General features: G+C 39.0%; 1 protein-coding gene and 1 pseudogene across 1 annotated transcript; both read left to right on the top strand.

Annotated features, from left to right (window-relative positions):
* The first annotated feature begins 6,717 nt into the window (after nt 1-6,717).
* LOC128509597 (4-galactosyl-N-acetylglucosaminide 3-alpha-L-fucosyltransferase 9-like) lies at nt 6,718-7,628 on the top strand (annotated as a pseudogene).
* Nucleotides 7,629-13,760: 6,132 nt separating this feature from the next.
* On the top strand, nt 13,761-17,453 carry LOC128542945 (4-galactosyl-N-acetylglucosaminide 3-alpha-L-fucosyltransferase 9-like). Its single transcript, XM_053513163.1, has 2 exons — nt 13,761-13,821; nt 15,517-17,453. Exon 2 carries the CDS (start codon nt 15,525-15,527, stop codon nt 16,710-16,712), a length of 1,188 nt encoding a protein of 395 aa, XP_053369138.1. The 5' UTR covers nt 13,761-13,821; nt 15,517-15,524; the 3' UTR covers nt 16,713-17,453.
* The last annotated feature ends 213 nt before the right edge of the window (nt 17,454-17,666 follow it).

Here is a 17,666-nt window from a genome sequence, read left to right on the forward strand (position 1 = left end):
ATTAATGAAGGAGTTTACCTGTAAAGATCTGGAGATAAAGACATTTTTTTTAATTTATTTAATAGTTACAATGTGTTCATTTCCGTTCTACAAGCCATAAAACTGAACTTTGGACTATCTTGTTTTATCTCTGGCTTTTTTTTTCATCTCACCACCAATCTCCTATCAGACATTAGAATACACACAGTGACACACTCATTACTCACTCGCTCTATACATAGAAAATGTTAAGCTCATATGGTTACATTTTATAGGCACACTACTGTATTATTATCTTTTACCTGGGTTAAGAATAACAAGAATAATAATTAAAGAAAAAAAAAAAAAAACAGAAACCCAGCTACAGGTTGGAGCATCCCTGGCCAAATTCAGTTTTTAGTAAAAAACAAATAAAACTGTTGCATATGCCATAATGACTATTTATTCTACTTTGAGCTCATCAAACACACTGCCTGGTCCAAAAAGAGTCACCACATAGATTCAACTAAGCAAATATTTAAGATCCTTTTAATGGATAATTAACTATTTAACCCTAACCGATGTAGTGAGGAGCTTTTCAGTCATGTCAAAACACATACTGTATCCTGTGGATGTGGCAAAAATATTCTTCTGTTTTAAAAGGGTCATATTATTGTCATGCATCAAGCAAAGAAAACAACTGAATTTCTGAAACTACTAAAATTGGGTTAAACACATTATGCAACGCTGTAAGGATAGTGGTAACCCTTCATCTTCAAGGAGGAAAGGTGGTGAATGGGAGATCACTTAAACACTTAGTTTAATCAGATCCTAAAGAAAAGTACAGTAGAACTCACAGCTATGTTTAATTGTGACAGTAAGAGCATTTACACACACACACACACACACACACACACACACACACACACACACACACACACACACATCCCAGCTCCACCAGGGTGCCACTGTTGGGGCCTTGAGCAAGACCCTTAACCCTGGCTGCTCCAGGGGTGCAGTATCATGGCTGGGATATATGAAGAAAGAATTTCACTACGCAGTAATGTATATGTAACAAATAAAGGATAAACCTAACTTAACAAACAAAGTATGATGAGAACTCACAGGATTGGGACTAAACAGCGGTGTGTCCATAAGAAAACCACTTGTTATTGGGACTCATCAGAAAAAAGGCTTCAGTTTGTTAGGGATCATAAAGACTGGACTTTGGAGCGATAGCGATTTGGAGCATAATGTCCACTGTACAAGCCTCTGGAGACAGTGTTATGATCTGGGGTTGATCAGTTACTCAGGTCTAGACTCAGTAACGTTATGTGGCAATAAAATGAAGTTGACCACCTCAATGTACTGAATCACCAGAGTATAACATCTATGGAGGGTTTCTTTTCCCCTGATGGCGCGCGTCGTATTCCAGGATGCAACTGTCAAGAACTAACCTGAGGTGACCAGAAGACGTAGCTTTAGCGGTTAGCCCTGTGTAGCGTGAATGGTAAACCCAAACGCGGAGTGACACGAATAGGCAGGATAATCATGCTGTTTAGTTTAAGGACTCTTACGATTGGGAAGTAAGGGAAAGACACAATCTAACCCGCGTCCTATAAACACACACTCAGTAAGAAAGCAAGTCCTAGTGCCGGTCGCGTCTTGAGTGTGCATGACAGCAACACCAAGAGCAGTTCAGGGAGAATGAGATACCATTTACACACATGGGTTGGTCACCACAGAGTCTAGACCTTAATCCCATGGAGAATCTTTGGGATGTGCTGGAGAAGGCTCTAAGCAGTGCTCCGACTCTCACATTTTTAGTACAAAATCTTAGAGAGAATTTAATAAGACTGTTGTTAATGTACCTTGATAACATGGACAAACCCTTCCTAAACAGGTTTCATGACGCTGATCTATTTGTACTAACATGTGTTAAAGCACTCAAAGCACTTCTGTAACTGTGTCATCTTGTGGTTCAATCTCATATTATTGTAGCGTTTTTCCCGCTAAGAAGGAACTTGGAGAGACGAGTGAGCTTCCTTGCTGCCCAATGCAAATGGCTGGGAGTACTTTATTCAGCACCAGCACAAAACAGCACATTCACTAATTGCCAAAACACATCCACACTAATTAAAACAGACATGTACCTACGCACACACACAACCTGGCCGAAGCCACTACCCCAAACACCTTTCCCCAACACGGTGAACACATAACAACCCCTCCCGCAGAGCATGATGGTTGTCACTCAAACCCCGCCCACGCCACATTATATTTAAGAATCAGGTATTGCTTTATTTACTAAATACATAAAAATGTATTATTATTGGTTTAGTTTTTTTTGCCCCAGTAGTTAGTCCACGTCACCACATCAACCAAACCCCATCAATGTACACAAACAGATATACAGGAACCAACAGGTAGCTTGATTATTTTACAGTTTTTTACAGATGCTAGAACACATTTCTTAATACTTAGGTCACTTTTGCAAAACTCTTTACACAGTGAGCACAACAGAAGTCTATGTGGGCTAAACTGAGGATCAGTTATCATTGTTTTGGCATAAAATGCATTCAGTGACTACATCTCTCAAATTTCATGAATTCTTTTCTCACTCAGACACAACAATTGCCAAAAATCTTTGTACGTACAGGACATTTTGCATGTGCTTACATACTGTTTTCAAAACTGTTAAACTTATGTTCAAAACAATAAAATAATGCAAAACTGAATACGACAGCAAAATTCAACAGCAATATTTTATTGAAACATATTTTAAATCTAAAAATGCAGTTTAACCAGCCACAGCAAATTCTCATTGTACTGTAGATCAACATCTACGCAGGTGTTACTCTGTGGAAGGGTTGTGCTAGGTGAGGAAAGGGATGCGGAGAGAAGGAATCAGCCAACATTTATAATTGTATGGGACAATGTGGCATTTCACCACTCCCGTGCAGTCACCGAGTGGTTTGCGGCCCATCCCAGAATGGAGTCACTTTTCCTCCCACCTTACTCCCCATTCCTCAACCCCATAGAGGAATTATTTTCCTCATGGCGGTGGAAGGTTTACGACTATCATCCACATGATCAAATGTTCCTTCCTAGATGCAATGAATGCTGGATGCCTGGACATATCAGCAGAGGATTTCCAGGGATGGATCAGGAATGCCAGAAGATTCTTTCCTAGGTGTATTGCTCCAGATGACATAAGATGTGATGTGGAACCACAGCAGAACCTGTGGCCAAATGGAGAAGACCGAGTAGATTAGCATCACTATTGTATCCATATCAGTGGATGGTATGGAAGTATATTAGTGCCAAAATTCCTCAAAGCAAAATAGCAGGTTGAATTACATGAACTGAAAAAAACGTGTTGCAATAAATATGTTTGAATTTTTTTGCATTGCAATTTGATCTGAATTGAAAAAAATCCTTAGAGCATTTACAATGTTTGAAATTTTTGCCACTGCAATTTATTGTGGTTGTATATTTCAAGTGAAAATGTAATTCAAGCATTTAAAATTCAATGCAAAAAGATTCAAGTTACTAAACTGCAGTTCAAAAATATTTTCAAGTGTTAAAAATACAATCTTCATTATTTTTCAATCTTACAAATTCAGGTAATAAAATGCAGGTCTTCACATCCGGGATATCACAGGAAGAGCAGTGGAGAGCCGATTGCTGCTGTCCGAGCCGCAGTGTACTTTAAAGTGTGCTTCCTGCTCCCTGTGTAGTCTACTTCTCACAAACTACTTACCGATCGGAACACAGCCCTCTTAACTAACAGGCCGGGTTGCCAGTTGCACCATAAAGGGTGAATGTGTTAGAATTACTCCTCTGCAGTAAACACCATATTCAAAGCAAAGCCGGCGCTCTTTCATTCAGACGCGCGAGCGATGGGTTTCCCGCCCCTGAGCTCGGTGATGTTACAGTCACATTCAGTAACCAGATGTGATTAATTTCCTCAGCAGCAGCAACAACATACATGCTGTTTAGACTTTGTTAAATTTATATTGCTTATAAATAAAGGTAAACACAAAAACTTTGTAATTAAGAAAAACGTAAAGTGTGGATAGTACGGTTTAATGTCAGTCTGATTAAAATATAATATAAATAAATTATATAAATTATTTTATGCAACGCAATTACAACATTTCAGTTTCAGTTTAATATTAAGTATAAAGTCATATAGGATTTATTAACATTTTATTTTGAATTAATAAATAATTATATTAAATTAGTAAATTTATTAAAGTATTCTATTAACCATCGGCGATGCTGTCTAGTGTCTATACGTGGTATATCATGAAATATTGTTAAATAAATAAAATAAGCCCACAAAAAATAATTTCTATTCATCCCACAGTCTTGTAAGTACATTAACTGATCGTCTTTTTCCCGTAATATTTGTATATTATTATTATGAGATAATTATTGGTAATATTTTTTTAAAAGCATGAACATTATGATACCGACAGACAAGCTAATCCAGCACATGTCACTAAAATGCAGTATTTAAACCTCAAAATGAAATACAAAATAAGTAAATACTCAAATACAAAATACTGAGAAAAAAGGTCCACTTAAAAAAAAAAAAAGAACCCCCCCCCTCCCCCTTGCACTAGGCTGGCTACGGGCCTGTATATGTGTGTGTGACTGTTTCATATGTGTGTGTGAGTGTTTGATTTAAGCCCCATACAGCGCCTCATTAATACCTGTCGCACTGTGACTTTGTCACTTATAACATTGTACACCATTCCTGCACTGCAATTAACCCCATTTCTATTTTTTATTGTAATTTATATTTATTATATTTATATCCTTTTTATATCTAGTTTTTGTCCATCATTGCACTAGTAACTCTGGTCAGTTCCCACATCACCCTGTGTGTACTGACTGTATACTGACTGTAAGATATACAGTGTGGAGTCTATAACCTGTCTTACTGTTACTGTCTCTAGTGCTGTTGGATATCTGGGATTTCCTTCGGGATCAATAAAGTATCTATCTATCTATCTATCTATCTATCTATCTATCTATCTATCTATCTGTCCGTCTTTATTCTTTGTCTTGAATTGTCCCTATCAGTTTATTTGCACAGAGTCAGACTTCTACAGTTACTCTGGTGTCACGCGCTGAACTCATGCTGTTTCACTGCTTCCTAAATGTGTTTCTGCTGCTGTACTGAATGTTTCCACAGACTGTAACATCACCGAGCTCAGGGGCGGGAAACCAATCGCTCGCGCGTGTGAATGAAAGAGCGCCGGATTTGAATATGGTGTTTACTGCAGAGGAGTAATTTTAACACATTACACCTTTACTGTGCAACTGGCAACCCGGCCTGTTAGTTAAGAGGGCTGTGTTCCGATCGGTAAGTAGTTTGTAAGAAGTAGACTACACAGGGAGCAGGAAGCACACTTTAAAGTACACTGCGGCTCGGACAGCAGCAATCGGCTCTCCACTGCTCTTCTGTGATATCCCGGATGTGAAGACCTGAATTTTGTTACCTGAATTTGTAAGATTGAAAAATAATGAAGATTGTATTTTTAACACTTGAAAATATTTTTGAACTGCAATTTAGTAACTTGAATATTTTTGCATTGAATTTTAAATGCTTGGATTACATTTTCACTTGAAATAAACAACCACAATAAATTGCAGTGGCAAAAATTTCAAACATTGTAAATGCTCTGAGGATTTTTTTCAATTCAGATCAAATTGCAATGCAGAAAAATTCAAACATATTTATTGCAACACGTTTTTTTCAGTTCATGTAATTCAACCTGCTATTTTGCTTTGAGGAATTTTGGCACTAATATACTTCCATAGTATGGTGTGTCTACAAATTCTTGTATTTTGGAATTACTTAGTGCAAAATTTTTTTTTTTAAATAAACAACATAAAATATTGACAAATTCTTCATTATGTCTGATTCATTCCAGTAACATGTATTGCAGTTATAAACAGAGATGTGTCCTTGTTTTACACAAGAAAACACTGTGTAATGCTACATGTTGTTAGTGTTTTTTAGGTCATTGTTTTGTGGGTGACAAAGTGTGTTTGTTGGCTGTCGATCTTTGCTAGTGTTCTGGAAGAATAAGTTTATTTGAGACCTGAATAAAGTGTTTTGCTAATTGTAGTGCATTTTGAATGTGAAATGAACTGCTTTGCTAAGCTGAAAGTCAGTTAGGAGAATTGTGTGAAGAGTTTTGCAAAAGTGACCTAAGTATTGAGAAATGTGTCCTAGCAAAAAACTGTAATCAAAGTGGACATGGTGGGCTGCGAGAGCGTTCATAAAAACCAATGGAGTGAAGATAAGATAGGGGTGATGTGCTCGTATCTTCTGGTTCCAGTGAGGACTCTCGCTGCTGCATTCTGGACTAGCTGAAGCTTATTTATGCACCTAGTTGAACAACCAGACAGTAAGGCATTACAATAGTCCAACCTAGAGGTGATAAAAGCATGAACTAGTTTTTCTGCATCATTTAATGAGAATACCTGTATATTCCTTAATTTGACAATATTTAATAAGAGATGAATAATGCTACCCTGTTATTATCTAATATCATCTACATGAGCTTCAAATGACAGATTGGAATCTGTAATCACACCGATGTCTATAACTGCTGTACATGATGTAACAGAAGGGCATCCAGAGCTACTGGTGGTCTGAGTACCAGTACTCCCACATTATTCATAAATGTATTTATTTTATTCATTATGTCTGGGCTACAGGGCAAATCCAGACTCAAGATGGCGCCTGTGTGTGTGTGTGTGTGTGTGTGTGTGTGTGTGTGTGTGTGTGTGTGTGTGTGTGTGTGTGTAAAAAAAAACACTTTTTGCTCAGTCATGGGTGTGTAGATGGTCAAAATGAAATAAAATTAATTTGATCATATTGCGTGGGTTGTGCTATAAAGGGATATAAGTGACTATATATATATATATATATTAATGACTGAATCTCAAGTCTTTTATTTCTCTCTTCTCTAACAGGTGAACGATGACACCCAACCGTCCTGTAGGATATTTTAAGTATCTTCTTCTGCCACCTTTTGTTCTGGGTTTCTTTTAAGAGCATCACTTATTACAAGATTACTACAAGCTGGGGATGGGGACAGGTTATTAACAACATCTATCAGATTCTGATGTCTTGGTGCCGAGTGGGAGCTTTGTGGAAATACCTGAAAAGAACAAAACCTTTGAAATACCATCAAAGAACAAATTAGTCTGATGGATGGTCAGTAACTGGAACCCCAACTTAAAAAAAGTTAAATATTTTAATGAACCAAGCAAACACATGAAAATAGAGACTTACGGTCGACACTTTAACAGGCCCAGTAACACAGGTGATTATAATTAAATTTTCTCTGAGCTGTAAATTCTACTTGGGGTTCGAGACCTCGATCAACAAAGACTACATCATGATTCTCGGTCCACCCAGGGAGAACAATGAGGGAACTGTTCCACCAGATTCATTCATTCATGTAGGTGATTTCACATCTCCTCAGAAACTGGAACAGCTCAGATTTCTGGATCAGAACCAGGAACTTTATGAGCAGTACTTCGACCTGAGAAAACACTTTACTGTTGTAGATCCAGTTTTTGGTTTAGATAATGCTTGCAGAAGTTGTGAATATATAAGAAACTATAAGGGCTATTTTTAAATCTCACTGAATGGTTAGCTTCTCTTTAGTTACAACATCATAAACTGGCTAACATCAGCTTAAGACTGGAAACACTGGGAAATCCCACCATTCTTCCAAACATCTCAAGAGGAGTCTTCCACACCAAGACATTTTGTCTCATTTATGCTAATGTTATTGATAATTACAAATTAAAATTTGAGTTTATTTGTCTTCAATGTACAGTAGCAGAGCTATACAGTACTTTATAATACAAACGCTCACCTAAAGTTAGATGCAAAATTTGAGTTCATCAAATATAAACTGTTTTTTTTTTTTTTTTTTGGAGGTTGCAGAGCTTATGCTTTTTTTCCCCTCCTAAATATAAACTAAATTCGCTATATGGCTGGGGTGCACAAACTTTTGCATATAATTCCACAAAGCCAAAATAGAACCCAGTGCACCCCGCCCACTCGAACAGTGATCTGAGACGGCTCTTGTTGTTAAAGCTTTAACCTTCTTAAACAGGGTTTGGACCCTGACCTATTTGTAATAACACGAAGATATGCATTTAAAGCAGATAAATAAGCATTTTTGTAAGTCACTATATAATGAGATAACTCCGCCAGTTAGACGGGCTTCAACCTTCTTTCTATTATCTACATGACAGAGAGAATATACTAAATCATGTTTAATAAATAGTTCAGTGATCGTGTAATGAAATATTACCTTTTTGCAGAATGTTTTTGTGTTTGATTTTCACTTGGCTTCTGGCTCCAGAAGGATTACACCTTATTAAATAAGAAACCATAAATTCCTAGTCAGTATACATTGGTATTTTAACCTAAAGAAATGAATGACAGGAAAAGTAAATGCTTTCATTTAACAGCCAAAAGGATGCGGAAGGGGTGTTTAATTATTTTGTATTATAATAAAAGAGGAGGTGATGTTAAATGTGTAATTTAATACACTCACACATTTACTTTGTCTTTTATTTTTTGCCATGCCGGCTCTCTTTCTTTAGCCGGTGCAGCCGTATTGCTTTATTTCATTATTATTGACTTGAATTCCTCATATTCGTGCAATTAAACCTCTGTGAAGTATAATAGACTCTGTGCCGCTCTCTTTATTTCACTTTGATTTTCCATTTTGACTCGTGAAATCGGTGATCTATTGAAAATGTCTTTATGTACGCACCGTGCACGCGCACTAACTCTGGGTAACCAGTAGGAGGTGATTAAACTTACTCTGCTCAGGGGGTTTGGAACCGACATACTCACAGTATGCAGGTTTGGGGTAATTAACCCAGAGATTAAGATTTACCAAATGCTAAGTTAACTGATCTTTCTGGAATACCCCCCAGTTTCTTATCCTGCCTCTGTGTTGGTGGCTGAGTTGATACCTGTTTGTTTTGTTCCATCTTGTTTTGACGTTCTTCAGTTTCCTTAGATTGTTCATTAATGTAGTTTTTCCAGGTTTTAGGTTACAGTTTTGTTTGTTTCTGTTTGCTTTTTGTTATTATTAATACCTTGAAGTCCTTAACTCTGCGCTTATGCTGAAAGGGAACAGCCGAAAGACAAAGAAGAAGAAGAAGACTTTCAGGTAGAAGTAAAAAAAGAAACCCAAAAAAACAAACATAGTTTAATGAACATTAAACACACACTGGACATTCTGGACATTTGTTTACACTATTGGCCACTGCACCACTACACTTCGTGGTCATCAAATCAAATCACATCAAATCACTCCAGCACAAATCACATTAAGCATATTTGCACTGCACAAGTCACTTTTAATATGTGGACTGCACAACCATGGACGTTACTATTCCTTATTACCATTTATTCGGCTGCTCTTATTGTTTTACATTTTTTCATATATTTTCCATATATTTTCCATATATTGTGTATTTTTTGTACAGATATTTTATTTTTAACTTTTATTTGTATATTTTTATTTTTATTTTATTCTTCTCTAGTTAAACTTACCCTTTATTTTAATTTTCATATTTATTTCCTATCCATATTCTTAGGTCACGAGCAGTTGTCTTAGCATTTCACTGCATTTCGTACTGTGTATGTGTAACGGTTAACCCCTAGAGGGCGCCAAAGCACCTGAGTTTGTTTGTTTTTTGTTATAATTTGTGGTTAAGTTGGACTGCGTGGAGCAAGGGGAGAGAGAGCTCTTGCAGAGCTGGGAAGGCTGCAAGCTGATCGAACCGGCGGACTGGCTGGAAAACAGCGAAGAGCAGCGAGAGATAAGAGCGCGGCACAGCTGGGAAGGCTGCAGACTCGCCATTCGGCGGACGCCGTTCAAGGGTGAGGCAGCGGGGAGATACACGGTCCCAACCACCATCCATGAGGCACGGGCCGAGGAGGCCTGGCAGGACGGTGACGTGGATTTAACGGAGGAGGACTACACGTTGTTGGCACAGCAAAACAGAGAGCGCATTTCCGACCTGCGGGAGCAGGTGGCGCTACTCCAAAGGCTGCTCGTCCAGGTTCGAGAGAACCGCGATGTAACTCCGGATACTCTCCCTCTCTCTAATCTAATTCCTCCGCCTCCCGGCTTTGAAGACATCGCACCGCCGCCGCCGCCGCCCAGCTCAGCGAGCGTCGCTCCAGCTCCGCCGCCGCCGCCCAGCTCAGCGAGCGTCGCTCCAGCTCTGCCGCCACCGCCCAGCTCAGCGAGCGTCGCTCCAGCTCTGCCGCCACCGCCGCCCAGCTCAGCGAGCGTCGCTCCAGCTCCTCAGCCGCCGCCGAGCGTCGCTCCAGCTCCTCAGCCGCCGACGAGCGTCGCTCCAGCTCCTCAGCCGCCGCCGAGCGTCGCTCCAGCTCCTCAGCCGCCGACGAGCGTCGCTCCAGCTCTTAAGCCTTGCCAACCCAGCTCGCGAGAGGGGATCGAAGCCTCGGTGTTGGGGGTCCAGACTGGCACCGCTGGGGAGGGAGTCCGGGTCCTCCGGTAACGCTCCGGAGGAGCGTTTTTTAAGGGGGGGGTACTGTAACGGTTAACCCCTAGAGGGCGCCAAAGCGCCTGAGTTTGTTTGTTTTTTGTTATAATTTGTGGTTAAGTTGGACACTGCGTGTCCCAGACTGCACCTCGGTCAGGTGACGTGGGAATTCACCTGAACCGAGGTAGGATAATTAAGTTGATTAAAAAGAGCCTGACTGGAGCACATTCAGGCGTCTAGCTTTTGTTGTCCTTTGAGTGATTTAGGTTGGTGTTTATTTTATGTGTTTATTTAATAAAAACCGAATACTAAACTGCCAGCTCGCCTCCTGCACATTATGCCACGCACACACAGACACCAAAGGAATATTCGTGACAGTAGGACTGTGTATGTGACAAATAAAATTTGAATTTGACATTAGTATGAACAAACATAAAAAGAACATAAAGACCAGAGAATCGTAACATCAGGCTCGTGTTAGGACAGTGTGAATAACAAACAAACCTGGACACTGAGACAGGGGGACATGTCCACTTAACTCACCTTACTTATTTACACTAGTGAAGAGGAACTGTGAAAGGTGCAACAAGCGCCATCATCAACTTAAACGTCTCAGCAGGTAAAAGTCCTCTTACACAATCACATCTATATATAAACACTGGAACAGTGCACAAGTTGACTCACGACTCACGACTGTGTAGCAACACACAGTTCGAACCACATCATTAAGTTCGCTGATGACACGACCGTGGTGGGTCTCATTAGCAAGAACGATGAGTCAGCGTACAGAGAGGAAGTGCAGAGGCTAACGGACTGGTGTAAAGACAACAACCTGTCTCTAAATGTTGACAAGACAAAGGAGATGGTTGTTGACTTTAGGAGGACACGAGGCGACCATTCTCCGCTGAGCACCAACGGCTTCTCTGTGGGAATCGTCGAAAGCACCAAATTCCTGGGTGTCCACCTAGAGAAGGACCTCAGCTGGTCCCTCAACACCAGTTCCCTACACAAGAAAGCCCAACAGCGTCTCTTCTTTCTGAGAAGACTGAGGAAGGCCCAGCTTCCACCACCGATCCTGACCACCTTCTATAGAGGAACTATCGAGAGCATCCTGAGCGGCTGCATCACTGTCTGGTTTGGGAATTGTGCCATATCGGACCGCAAAACCCTACAGCGGATAGTGAGGACAGCGGAGAAGATCATCGGGGTCTCTCTCCCTTCTATTGAAGACATCTACACCACACGCTGCATCCGCAAAGCCACCAGCATTGTGGCTGATCGGACTCACCCCTCTCACACACACTTCACACTCCTGCCATCTGGAAAAAGGTACCGAAGCATTCGGGCACACACATCCAGACTGTGCAACAGCTTTTTTCCACAAGCCATCCGTCTCCTCAACAAAAAGGGACTGGACTGATAAACACACACACACACACACACACACACACAGACACACTAACACAAACATTATCACACAGCTTAACTCAACTACCTCAAAATATTGGAACTGGACTGACTAATCAACACAAGTGCAGACACACTGACCTACACCACCAAATTATCGTACACACCAACCTGTAAATGCTTCACTGTTTATCTTTTGCACAATGATCATTACTGGACTAATTTTTGCACTAATTCCTCAATTCTTGCTGCTGTTTTAAGGAATGTTTACGTTTACCCACTACCTCAACACCATATTTTATGTTCTGTTATGTCATGGTTGTGCACTGTCACTTTGTTGTTGCTCTTGTTTGCACATTTGCACGTGCACTTTATGTTGTCTGTAAAAATAGTTATACTTAGCTAGTTAGTTTTTTGTTAATTTATGTTGTAATTTATGTTAGGTCTCTCTGTCCTGTCTCTGCTAGCCAGCTAACTAGGCCTCTTGGTTAGCTAGTTTAGTGTCTCTGTTAATTTATGTTGTAAATTTATGTTGCATGTAGCACCTTGGTCCTGGAGGAACGTTGTTTCCTTTCACTGTGTACTAAGTACCCCCCAGTTCCAGGATCAAAAAGCTGAAGAGCCGGCGCTTTACACTCAAGTTAAACTAGTTTTCAACATAAGGATACAAAACTCACATTCCTCTCATTCTTGTGTGTGTGTGTGTGTGTGTGTGTGTGTACAGTATGTTTGGATTTGACAGCAAACAAGGGAATCTAAACTAGAGCTAAACTTGAGGTGTTTCGTTTTTCTCTGAAGATTGTTTAGCAGTTGTTTTTCTTTTCTTTTTTTTTTGATTCTCTGATGCAAATAAAAAAGATCTTTTGACAAGAAATATTTTCAATAATCAAACATTTTATATTGAGCCTACCCCAGGAGACCAGGTACACCCTAGGCAGAGCACCAATCCATCACAGGGCACAGACACACACACACACACACACACACACACACTATGGGCAAACTGGGAATGCCAATTAGCTTACTCTGCTTGTCTTTGGACTGTAGGAGGAAACCGGAGAACCCAGAGGAAACCCACCAGGCACAGGGAGAACATGCAAACTCCATGTACACAGAGATGGGACTTGAACCCTGGACCCTCTCTCTCTCTCTCTCTCTCTCTCTCTCTATATATATATATATATATATATATATATATATATATATATATATATATATATATATATATATATATATATAAACACAGATAAAGTCAAAGGAACACGGAACACTAATTTAACGTCCAATGTGACTAAAAATTGTCTACAAAATCTTTTTTTTTTCTTTGAGATACATATACTGGCACTTGTGTGTTATGTGGTTCTTTAACTGATTAAGGATTAAACTTTAAAATCTTTGTGTGATTATGTCCCCAGACTAAGGTCTTTAATCTATTTAGCGATAACAATAATAATACTACTACTAATAAAAAATAAAATCTATAAGTATCAGGTTTAAAAGCCAAGTCCTCTGTGTGCTCCTTGTGTGAAATCCTTAAGGAATCAAAGAGAGCGAGACAGTGAGAACAAGTGAACATAAAATAAACCAGCGTTCATCTAAGACTTCTGCAGAAGGACTGGAGCGATTCAAACTCTACACTCTAACTTAAGATCAGAAGTCAGAACATCATCAGTAAACTCCCACCATGACTTGTGTCTCTTACGGGGCTGAACTTTTGTCCTGATTGTTTGACTTGCAGCATAGATACTGTCGACACGAAGCAATCAAACAGGTCGGGACACCTCTGACGTTTTAAACCTTACACTCTGAATGTGGAGGAGCAGTCAGTCTCACCCTCAGCTGGAGGTTCCGTGGGAGAGTCGTACCTAAGGATTCGAGGTGAGTCTGCCTGAATGCATTCATAACTCATGGGGAGTACAGGCGCACACACACACACACACACACACACACACACACACACACACACAAAGCTTGGAGTCTGTTTTTAAGTAAATTTAAATGTGTCAAGATCTCGAGTGGGAAATCTCTCCATTTCTCTACACTTTATAATGATAAAGCTCATTATTATAATTATAGGGAAGAGATTATTTACAGTTTCTGGGAGGTTTTATTAAGAACTTTCACCTCTGGCTGGCTCATGTCGCCATTTAATTCTAATTCTATACAATTTTATATACAGTGCTGTGAAAAGGGTTTTGCCTCCTCATTTTTTTATATTTGTCACACTTAAATCACTTTATCATCATGAAACAAATTTCAATATTGCACAAAGATAATCTGAATAATATGAATTTTGTTCCTTTGTGTTTCTTCATGACGTTCTATAGAACAGAGCCGCCACTTCACACTCAAGTTAAACTAGTTTTCAACATAAAGATACAAAACTCAAATTCTTCACATTCCTGCGTGTGTGTGTGTGTGTGTGTGTGTGTGTGTGTGTTTGACAGAAAACAAGGGAAGCTGAACTAGAGTTAAACTGGAGACCTTTAGGTTTTCTCTGAAGATTGTTCGGCAGTTATTTTTCTTTTCTTTTCTTTCTTTTTTGGCCTCTGAAGCAAATAAAAAAGATCTTTTGACAAGGAATATTTTCAATAATTTTTTATTATCCTTATAGGGCACTCACTGAACTAAATCTGTTACAAATTTTAGGACTTTTCCTATTTTCTTATTTATTTTTAAATATAGATATATAAAATATAATATTAAATTATATTACACCAATAAATGCAAAATGCAGTTTTTAAATAATTATTTTATTTATTAAGGGAAAAAAACTGTCCAAACCTACCTGGCCTTATGTGAAAATGTACAAAAACACCCAGACCTGATTACTTCCAGACCTATATTTAAGTGATTTCTTTGTTGGACCAGGAAATCACTTAAATAGAATCTGACTGGGGTCTGGGGCTCTGCAGCAGCCATCAGTTTCTGACCTCGAGCTCAATCGTACTTCAGTTATGCAGCAGGACAATGACCCCAAATACATCAGCAACTCCACCTCTGAATGGCTAAAAAACTAATGTTTTGGGTGTGGTCTAGTCAAAGTCCAGAATTAAATCTGACTGAGACGCTGTGGCCTGACATTAAACCGTACAACGTGGCGGAATTAAAACAATTCTGCAAAAAAGAGCGGGTCAAAATTCTTCCACAGTGACGTGAAAGACTCACTGCCAATTATCACAAACGCTTGGTTACAGTTGTTGCGACCTTGAGGGTGGTACGACCAGGTGGTACGCTCAACGTTTTAAACCATTTTGTATTAACCTGGGTCATCTTTGTGTAATAAAAAAATTTGTTTGATCATTTTAATCATTTAAATATGACAAATATGTAACGAAAATGTACAAAAATGTACAAGTGCTTTTCGTCCAAGCACTATATAAATATTATACCAACACCCTTAATGAACATATTTTCTGACTAAATGGCCCGTGGAAACTAATCTCACTAAGAGAAGTAAAGCGTTGTCTTTCAAGTTACATGGAATTAATTGCATTCATAGCAGTTTTTTAAAATTATTATTAAGGTTATTATTAACTGAAGTTTGTGTTTTATGTCTTTCTTCTCTACCAGGTAAAAAAATGACATTCGAACCTCGAGTAGCATCTTTTAAGCGTCTCTTACTGTCTCTAGTCCTGCTTTCCTGTTTGGGAGGATTATTCTACACTTTTTACAAGCCCACTAGGAGCTGGTTATCTTTCCCTAATGCTTCAGTCTCCACACATGAAGTCCTCACAGACGAATGCCTTAAAACATCAAAGGAAAAATTTGTCCAGAAATCAAACAAGACCGAGACTCTTGATGATTTTTTGGTAAAACAGCAACAACTAATCAACAAACCGAACACTATTGAAGAATATAAAGAAATTGATGACATCATCATGCTAATCTGGACATGGCCTGGCGATTATAAGTTCAGTGGAGAAGCATGTATTTCAGAGTTTGGTATTCCAGGTTGTCAAATTACAGATGACAGAAGCCAGTATGACAAAGCCCACGGTGTTATGTTTCATCAAAGAGACATCAGTAGGGATTTACAAAACCTGCTCAAGATGCCACGCCCTCTACATCAGAAGTGGGTGTGGTTGAACATGGAGTCTCCTAGTAATTCAAAAAGATGGCCTGAGCTTGATGGTTTATTCAATCTGACATCAAATTATCGGAGAGATTCAGATGTTTGGGTGCCTGTTGGAAAAATTGTAGAAGCACCTGAGAAAAACAACACCTTCAAAATACCACCGAAGGATAAATTAGTCTGCTGGATTGTCAGTAACTGGAAGGCCAAATATGAGAGAGTGAGATATTTTAATGAACTGAGCAAACACATTAAAATTGAAGCTTACGGCAGACACTTTAACAGGCCCATTAGCAGAGACGATTACAATAAGATTTTAAAGAGCTGTAAATTCTACCTATCATTTGAGAACTCCATCCACAAAGACTACTTCACAGAAAAGGTGTTTAATCCTCTGAAACTCGGCACGGTCCCTGTGGTTCTCGGGCCACCCAGGCAGAACTATGAGGAATTCATTCCACCAGATTCATTTATCCATGTGAACGATTTCAAATCTCCCCAGAAACTGGCAGAACATCTCATGTTTCTGGACAAGAACCAGAAGGTGTATGAGCAGTACTTTAACTGGAGAAAACACTTTATAGCTATACGTGCACGTTTTGGTCTGGAACACACGTGCCGAAGTTGTGAACATATAAGAAGCGATAAGCGTTACAAAGTATTTAAAGATCTCACTAAATGGTATTGGGGTTAACAGGCCTATCCTACACAGGAGCTGGTTCATATGAAGCTGTTGTCCACATGCAAATTGCCTCAATTGGTTTTATACCCAAGCCAACATCAGAGATCAGTGGGTAACCTCAAATATAAATTGAGCATTACTTGCAATTTTGACCTCGGAGCACACTGTAACAAAAGGTGTCTATTTTTGGCTGTGCTATCCAGTATCACCCCAGAAGTCATGGGTTCCCTTTTGAGTCCTCTTAAGGCTTCTTCCTCATGTCATCTCAGGGAGCTTTCCTTGCCTTCTTTTTTTTTTAATTTACATCTAAATTTTCAGTTCTGTAATGAAAAAGCTGCTCTGTAGCAGTGTCTACTGATAAAGTTTATTTGTTCTGCAGTGTTTCAGTTCTGCTTCAATGTGCAGTGCTTCAATTCTGTTTGTATAGAAAATCATCTGCTGTTTCTGTCTTTTATTTCCTGTACTGGAGGTTATGAGTGACCAAGTAGTAACTAATCTGGCAGCTAATCTAGTCCTCCAAAGCTTCAGTAGAGTTTACCTGTAAAGAGATTAAAGTTAAGGCATTTTGTTATCACTTTTTTACATACGGTTTACAATGTTTTAAAATCCATAAAACCAATACTGTATGTAGATTGCTTTGTTTTATCTTTGGCTCCATGTTCCATCTCAGAACAGAAATCAAAACACACACATTAACAAATAAGTTTTTTTGTATTTGTATAACAAATTTGTAACAATTTACATGTTTAAAAAGTCAACAATTGTCATCACAAAGCAGATTAATATACTCTGCATAAATAAGAAAAAAAGCTATGTATAAATATGTAATACTGTATATACAGTGGGTCCGGAAAGTATTCAGACCCCCATCAATTTTTCACTCTTTATATTGTAGCCATTTACCAAAATCTTTTAAGTTCATTTTTTTCATCCCATTAGTGTAAATTCTGGTCTCCTAAGGTGTAC

This window comes from Clarias gariepinus, chromosome 2 (genome assembly GCF_024256425.1).
Source record: "Clarias gariepinus isolate MV-2021 ecotype Netherlands chromosome 2, CGAR_prim_01v2, whole genome shotgun sequence".
NCBI classification, from domain to species: Eukaryota; Metazoa; Chordata; class Actinopteri; order Siluriformes; family Clariidae; genus Clarias; species Clarias gariepinus.

What these genes read in the sequence shown, in the direction of transcription:
- LOC128542945 (XM_053513163.1), top strand. Translation starts at nt 15,525, where the DNA reads ATGACATTCGAACCTCGAGTAGCATCTTTTAAGCGTCTCTTACTGTCT.